We start from the raw sequence: 8,627 nt of genomic DNA on the forward strand, positions 1-8,627 counted from the left end.
ATGCATTAATCTTCCCACTTCAGAAAGGAACAGTTAGAAAGGTTCAAAGGCAAGTGATTTTCTACATGGCCTTGGCTCCAACACCTTGGGTGTGCTGAACGAGCTGTGGAAGATGCTGCAGTCAAGATGCCCCTGGTGCTGAATGTCTTAGGAAGCGTTTTGAGATCTGCCATTTTAACTTATTTATTTTAAGAATTGTGCTAATAAACTACCCCCTTGTCAGCTTTTGCCAGAGAAATGCGCATAAAACTATAGTAAAACTAATTTAAAGCAGGAAAAATGTGTTCCACAGGGGTCACTTGTAAAAGACCTTATGAAAACAGTGTTCAGATATCAGAGGGTTGTTTTTTTAATCAAAACTGAAATACTTTTGCAGGTTCTCTGCCCATTAGATAACTTTTAATTTTTACTAATAATGATTTACATCAGATGATGAAAAATGTGGTTCCAAGCTCCATTACATCTTATTTGTTTCCTAACTATGAACAAAAATAAATTAACAAAAATCTCCATGTGCCTGTTTTTTCTAGCAGAAAAAAAAATGCTGGCTTTATGCTTTAAGAAGGAAAAAGCCTCTGATTAACTTAACCTAAGTGCCCGGTGTTTGCAGCGGCTACTTCCCGATGCTGAGTGTGAAGATGATCCGGCCCAGGAAGCGGTCGCTGTTAACATCGTTGATAATACCTTTCCCATTCAGACTGCACTGAATAGGAACCAAATAATTCTTCTTTACATCTGTAAAGTGCATAGCCACCAGTGGCGACGTATAGTTGACCTGAAAGGAAAGGAGATTTCAGTGTAATTTTTGAAGGAGAGGTAAAGCAGGCAGTGCTTCCATATTCAGTGTTAATTATTAGTAATTGGTTCACGGTTTCCAGGCATTGGAGTGTGTTTGCCTGATGCCCATCGTAGTCCCTCGGGATGCTAACGCTGAGCCTTTCTGTACCGTGGAGGGATGGGATCATGTCTGAGTTTCGCACTGTACTGTGCTTCTTGGGTTGGTGGGCCAGGACAAGTAACACTGGATAATGGGACTTCCAAATCCTTCCTCCTCTTCTAAAAACCAACCTATGGCTTCTAATGAGAAATCTGTGGTGTTCCTCAGATCTGTGTGCTCAAAGTACACGCAGACCTGGCATCTGGGGCTGTGACTCAGCCAGTCAGTGTGACAACAGGAGTCTGGCGCCTGCCTCCTGTGTTACCTCCTGACACCGCACAGCCTAGCGCAGGCCAAAGCAGTGCCAGCGTGTTCAGAAATAGCCACCAGTGCTGGACTTCTCCGTTTTGAGCCATCCAGCCTGAAGTGGTTTTGTCATAGCTTTGAGAGAAGCCCCATCCTTTTCCTCTTGTGTTACCTAACCCTTGCTTTCCCTAACTCCCAGGGAAAATGCTAGTGTTGAGACCTTCTCTGGGAGTTAGCAAAGCCAGTCTTAGTCTCCAGATGATAAATCTAAACATTCCCGTTGCTGGCAAGGGGGAACTGGAGTCCCCAAGGATTTCCTGCAGTTTGTCAGAGACAGAAATAGAGCGCTGTAATCCCAGTGCCCTCCCTCCTGCCTGCATCTGCCCAAAATAGCCAGAAAGCACATCTGTACTCTCCTTCCCAAAGGGACGCAACAAAGTCCTTACTTACATGAGTGATCTTGCCATAGTAGGGATAATACATGAGATCAAACGTCCCGTTTCCAGGGTAGAAGTCCACTGATCTGAGATCACTCTCATTGCCTTTCTGTGATTGGTAAAAAAAAGAGAAGGGTACACACATAACACATGGGACACAAAATACAGCTCCCTTTGGAGTAAGGTGAAGAAGCTTTAGTACAGAAACCTCTTGGAAATCCACATGAGGGCTCAGCTGTACCTGCCTGTGGGCAGCATGTTTGCTGGGAGAGCCAGAGCATCCCTGTGCTGTGAAGGCACGGGCGAGGGTTACAGACTTTGCCGGCTGTCGATCCCTCTCTGCTCTTGCCTACTGCTTTATTGCCCTCCAAGGGTGTGATCCAGCTGCTGCTTGGACCCTTCCTTCACCCTAGTGCTGTGCCTTGCAGGGTGCTCCCTGGGACTGAGGGTCCTGCAGGGCTGGTGGGGTGGGTGTGAGCAGCTCCTGTCTCATTCCCCAGCTCCAGGCTCTGGCTGGTACGCAGCCCGGTGGGGCTGCCCTCAGGGGCTCAGCAGAGCGCTGCTGGTGAGGCTGGCAGGAGCTGGGAGGGTGAGGACCAGGCTGGGAAGCAGGAGACTGTGGCCCCCGTTGTTCTCAGCAGACTGGTCCCCACTTGTGCCCAGAGGCATCGGCAGTGCCGGGTCCTGCAAGTGTTTGGGGCTAAAATAGGGATGGATAGTGGTGGGGTCCATCAGAGGGAGACATTTGGCCTTCTACACAGCACCCTGCAGAGCAGGAATGAGACAGTACCTGCCCTTTGCAGTCCACGCTCACAGGGACCCCAGCACCAGGGCGGTAGCCTATGATCTGCAAAAACAAGAGACATCCGTGCTTGTATGAAATGCAGTGCCAGGTGCCTGCTGCCTCCCTTACCCAGGGTTTAAGCTCTCCTATGTGCCAGTCACATTGCTTAGGACGGGAGTTATGTGTCCCTAGAAGCAGAGTTTGCCTCCTGAGAGCGGGGGCAGAGCAGAGTACCCGGAGACTACAGACTCCTTGGAGTAGCACAGCCACGTCCACACACATTTATTTTCCCAGTAATGTGCACTGATCCACTATGCTATTAGATGATTTCAAAGAAACTTGATCCTATGAAAATTCCCATTATAAAGAGACGAGAGCCTGAGCTGCAGCCCTAAAGCTCAGTTCCTCCCATGGAGAGGCCAGGCACAATACCTTCCAAGCACTCAGCCTCAGCAAATCAAACCGAGCAAGTTTTGTAGGGTAGCGTTTCTTTTTTATGTTTTCTAGCAGGTATGAACCAGCAGGTTTTGGGATTCTAGTTCCCTTTTCCCTGGGCCTGAGAAGTGGAGGGGTTTCAGTCTCTGCATGGTCTTTATCGCGCTGGGATGCACTGAATGAAGGAATTAGACAACTGTCTTTCTCTGTACCCGGTTCATCTTCAGCAGGATGCAGGGCTGGCCTCTGGAGTAGCCAAATGTTGGGTCCTCAATGCCAGAGCAGTTCTGCAGCAGCGAGCGCTTGAACTGGCAGGCCTTCTTCTTCTCGCTTTCATTGCCCCCTTGGATGAAGTATCGTCCTGAGGTGCACTTGATATTCTTCTCCTCTTGGACTTTGTCATCATAGGCTGTTGGAGACCAAGAGACTTGTTAATGTTTCTGAGGACCTGCACAGAGTACATCTGCATGTCAAGCGAGTTAGAAAATCCCACCTGGAAAGGCACGGCAGAAGCTCCCATGACCACCTTATGAGCCTCCCTTTCTAGATGGGGGCCACAAGATGCCGAGAGCTGATCTGTGCCCCAGGAGGAGCCCCCTGCACCATGTACATGTGTGCATGGATTCAAACAGCTTGCTGGCATGGCTTCTGGGGTGCCCAAGAGCTTACCTGCTAGGAAGTGGTGCATGCTGTCCACGTACGGCTGCCATGTGCTGGGCTGAGAGACGTTGAAGGCAATGGTGAACCCATTCAAGTACGGTCTGATCATTACTCCTGGAGAAGGAAACAGACCCTGCTAGAGCAGACATGCATGGACTGGCCTCAGGGTCGGGGCACGTGCTGCAGGGGCTGGCTGCACTGCGGCTGAGCTCGGCGCTGGGCACAGGCGTGAGAGCGGCAACACCAGCTCTCAAATAACGTCTCTCCTCAAGCCGCTGATCCCTCACCTCTATTTCACACTCAGACAGCACCATGCACATCAAAGTATCCCGGGAAACGTGGGAGACCGGGAGGGTCTCAGCAGCGCTGTGGGAAAATGATGGACTTGGGACTGCAGACAGGGACTGAGGGATGATGCCCTGTGCTCCCAGCCATACGACCAGGTCCAGGGAGCAGGGCGAGGGGGCCTCCTCTTCCCCACCAACACAAAAACACTGGGAAAATGCTGCTTCTGTTACAGGGAAAGGAGTTTTTAAACATTATCTTGCCAGGACTCCCCCAAATAATAATGCATAAAAGCTACTCAATTTGCATTTTATTTTGAAGATATGAGGTATAAAGGAGCAGCAACTGAAGTGAATGGGCTTCTCCTATGAAGTGCCTAAACTTGCCCATTTACATTGAGGATAATCAGCGTAATAATTAGCATGATTAGAACAACAATTAGTATAATTATAATGAATGCTTCACATAGGGCTATTTAAGATGCCCGATCCTCTGCAGATAACCTGCAGTACCGTCAGTGCTCCGAGGTAAGTGGTAACACCCTGTGTTGTGGAGGGCTGGTTGACTGTAGGAGTGTACAGCCACAGCAGGACTTTACCCAGGGTCCCTGCCACGGCACATTGGTGGCACTTCACCGGCAGGTGCCAGCAGAGGTGCCTGAGGCCGGGCTGTCTGCGGAACGTACCTGGTGGAGACACGCGGTCCCGGTACCTGGGCGTGTAGGGGCTCAGCGTGAGCAGCATCACGTACATGCAGAAGGCAAACATTCCAGCCAGGCACGTGTAGAAAACGAAGTAAAACAGTAAGATCAAGCCTGCAAAAGAGAGAGGCCATGTTGCTGTTAACACAACCAGAGCACTCCCAGGGGCTGTGTCCCACAGCGATGTGCAGCCGTGTTCAGCATGATGTCCTCCGCAGCCCCGAGTCATGGAGTTGGGAGCTCGCAGCCCCCCTCCATCCACAGACCCTGCCATTTTTGGGTGTAGGACTCTCAGCCAGACACACTTCCTGCCCAGCCCTGGGGCCGGGGCAGCTGCCATTTGGCTTTGCACCTTTTTCGCTGCATGACCCTTCCCAGAGCTGGGTCAGGACTGGGTCTCTGTGTCCACCAACCTCAGCTCTCTCTGACAGACAGGCCCGACCTTGACTCTTGCCCTTCGCACTCCTTCAGCTTTGCCACGTCCCAGTTCCCAATGGGGGCTGTGGGGCAATGCTCCTGCCCCAGCTCCTGTCTCCTGCACAGCAGGGACCCCAGCACTGAGACCGCAGCGAGCGGCATCGCCCGGGGGCTGCAGCACCGCTGGTTGTTTCACAGCACTGACATCCAGAGAATGGGTTTGTTTTTCCTCTGGACCAGGCTTGACTGAGGATGTCTCAAGAGGCCATAGTCTATGAATAAAACCCAGTGGCTCAGAAAGCAAATTGAAGGCCTAACGCAAACATTTCCCAGAAGAAACATGCTGGCAGCTCGGAGGGAGCCCTGGGAACGCAGATGTGCACTCCTGCTGTGCTTCTGCCGGGGCTGCGGTGCTGGGAACCGCTGCAGGGCCGTGTCCTGCTGCGGGGCAAGCCGGGACAGATGGGACCATCACCGCTGCTGGTGGCACAGCCCCTGCACCAGTCTGGTGGGGCTGGAGCCGCAGCCTGGGTGCCGAGACAATGCTTTTTGGGACACGGTGCTGCTACCATTCCCATTCTTACATTTCCTGCAATACAGCAGGAACTGTTGTCATGGGCAGAGCTGGGGGGGAGCCTTTCCCGGGGGCTCCCCTCTGTGCTGACCCTGTGGCCAGCCGGCTCCCTGCATTTTGGCAGCACAGGTCTGCTGAGCCCCCCGTCCCTGGGTAACAACTCCAGGGCCAATGTGGGGGAGCAGGCTCAGGCTGGGCAAACTCCTTCCTCCTCACCCGTGAGATAAGAGCAGGAAAGTTCGCCTCTGTTCACCTCCAAATGCTCTCATTTTAAAACAGAAATAGATTTCCATAGTAGCTTCAGTGCCTCTCTCCTATCCCCCAGTACAGTCATGTGAGCACACACATGTGCAGCCAGGGGCATGTGTCCATAGGGCAGCAGGACCATATAGCAGGACACCCAGCTACTCCTGGCGTGCAGGAGGACACTGCTCCCTCCCCAAGGCTGTAAATAAATAACTTCCAGCAGTTGCAAGGCAGGGCCATGAGCACACCAGCCTGAGCAAGCCCTTGCACAGGGTTTTCCTCAGCACCTGGCAGAGCCTCCAGAAACCCAAACCCACGTCTCTGAGGACTGTCACCCCTGCACAGCTCCTGCACTGCAGCCTGTGCCTTCCCATCCAGCAAAGGATCAGCAAAACTGGGCTGCCTCTGCAGCCAGCAATGGGCACAGGGGAGCTAATGTGGATTTCAAGGCCTGCCCCGGACTCGTGCTTGTGGGTTTTCAGACTCCTCCAGTGTTTGTGGCAGTTTATTTTTTTCTCCTGGCTGTCCCCACAGGCTGAGCAGCTGCCCCCAATAATGTGCAGCCTTACACCAGTGCAGGTTGTGCATGTGATGCTGGGCTAAGGTTGGGGATTTTCGCTCCGCTGCAGGGGCTGGGCGCTGTCAGGACAGAGCTGCAAGGGTGGATGGCATCGCGTGTGCTGTGGCACCTTGGTCCCAGACTGAGCCTGCAGCAGCGCTCACCCCCAGCAGTGGGCTGCTCTGAACACCCAGGTCACCTCCAGGCTCAGCGATCGGTTTTGAAGGCCACATGGATACGGATAAAATAGACAGGGGGCTCAAAACCCTCACTGGCACATCCCAGCCCACTATCCCCAGTAGCACATGTAGGCTCTGCCGTGTCACACCCCAAGAAGCTGCGAGGTGACAGTGACCAGCCCTTCCCGCCCCACAGCCAGGGAAAACACAGGCAAGGACGGCTGCTCAGCCCTGTGGTGTGCACCCTCTCCAAAATGCCTGCCCCGTGCCCCAGGTGCTCTTCACCCACCGACACTGATGACCCCAAAGCCACCTCTCCATGGGCTCCTGATTACACAGGCAGGAGCTGGGTCACTGGTGGCACCAGGGGTGCGTGGCTGCAGCAGATTCACCTGCAGCCCCAATGCTTGCTCGGGGTCTTAATTTCTTCCCAGTACATGGTCTGAGCAGCTTGAAATCTTTGCTTTCACGTTCTCAGTAAAGATTCACATCCAGACCAAGGATAACTTTCCCAAGGTTTTCTGCTTGTCCTCCTCACTAGCTCTTTATTGCCCTGCTTAGAAATATCTACCCTGAAAATGGGGGACGGCAGTGTCAGTCCAAGCTATCAAGGACATTCACAGGCAAGTGCATCTGTTGTGAAGCAGAAAAAGCAACAATCCCCAAAAGTGGGGCTTAAGCAACCACCTACCCCAGCTCTTGGCCGTTCTCCCCAGGCAAGTTCTCTCCTCTGGGTTCCACAGGAACGTCTTCATCTCCCCAGCCAGGTCTGCCCACGTTTTGCTCCCCATCTCTGCCTCAGTCTTGTCGCCCTGTCTGTTAGGATCCTGGACCTTCTCCTCATGCTTATTTTCCTGGAAGAGTTACAGAACACAACCCCCACATGCAAGCTTAACATCTCATTGGCCAAAAATAAATGCAAAAGCACTTAATAGCTGGAAATGTTTCAAATTTCCATTTTCCCATCATCACTCTTGAGTTAAATAGAGGCAGTTTTGGCTGTTCTGACTGAAGATCGCTTAGATCCCAGCATCCATTTTTCCATGACATGTACATCACTGCTGTCACATTGGGCGTCTCCTTGGCCTGGCATTTTCAGAAAATCATGTTCTTCCACCTGCATGATCATGGCCAAAGAAAACCTGTGATTTGGGAGGACCAGGGTTGTTCCCACGCTTCTGCAACATCTCTGAGCTCAAATGCACATTTTCTGTGCTATCACAGATGACAGCAGGCAGTATTATTAAAGAGGTCATCCAGTTTGTTTTTCTTGGCGTGTGAGCAAGTGGTTTGTCTTTGGAGAAATCCCTGTGTTATTTTTTAATTACACTGAGTTCCAGGGAAAAGCATCTCCCCAGGTGGTGAGAGTTTGCATTTTACCTCGGTGGTGAAAACTTGTTTGTGTGGAGCTCGGGAACACAAATCAATCTGTACCTGTGCCTGGCCAAGAGTCACTTGAGAAGGGGCATGGCAGCTGTTCTTAACACCCTTGAACATGGGCAGGCTCTATGTCTCCAAAAGCAGGCAGAGAGGTGGGAGAGGATGCAGACCTCACTTTGAGAGCGGAGCAGGCTGGGCCAGGTACTGCTGAGGAGAAGGGCTGATGCTGAGATGCTTTAATGCAAATGCTGCTACAGGGCTCAGCTGCTCCCAGCTGGGTCAGGGCCATGCTTGCCCACCCTGAAGCCACTGTGCCCGCTGTGAGCGCAGCCCCGCAGCAGCTGCGCTGGCACCATCGCCCTATGTCGGCACTGGGGCCATGGAAACCCACTGGCTCTGGGCACCTGTTGGAGCCACAGACAACAAGTGAGATATTTACACCCCACGGGTCAGCCTGGGACAGCTGGGAAGTGTCTGACAGCTTGGCAGAAAGTCTGGCTTGGAAACGCCTTTGAATCGGGGGAATTAAACTCTGCTCAGACACACAAATACTGCAAAACAGTGCGAATGGGTGGAGAGTACTGACTCTGAAGCCCAAATTTGTGCCTTGGAGAGCCTGGGCTAGACCCAGGGGGGCTGTAAACCATCACCATCCCACTGACTGCCCCAATCGGGCCCAGTTAAAGCCCCAGTGGGGCTCTTTTGAAAGCACGCCTGCGTCAGAGCGCTGCTGCCGGCAAAGTGCCCGCAGCTGCCCGTACAGTGGAGGCAGCTCTTGGCCCGGGTCC

At 52.6% G+C, this 8,627-nt stretch overlaps 1 protein-coding gene across 1 annotated transcript; it reads right to left on the reverse strand.

Annotated features, from left to right (window-relative positions):
- Positions 1-613: 613 nt before the first annotated feature.
- On the reverse strand, positions 614-7,250 carry ATP1B4 (ATPase Na+/K+ transporting family member beta 4; the record flags this gene model as incomplete). Its single annotated transcript, XM_080352546.1, has 7 exons — positions 614-775; positions 1,634-1,729; positions 2,411-2,467; positions 3,052-3,248; positions 3,509-3,613; positions 4,470-4,598; positions 7,151-7,250. The coding sequence occupies 7 exons, from the start codon at positions 7,248-7,250 to the stop codon at positions 614-616; spliced, it is 846 nt and encodes a 281-aa protein (XP_080208672.1).
- Between the last annotated feature and the right edge of the window lie 1,377 nt (positions 7,251-8,627).

The sequence above is a fragment of the Nesoenas mayeri genome (genome assembly GCF_963082525.1).
Source record: "Nesoenas mayeri genome assembly, chromosome: 13".
Lineage (NCBI taxonomy): Eukaryota > Metazoa > Chordata > Aves > Columbiformes > Columbidae > Nesoenas > Nesoenas mayeri.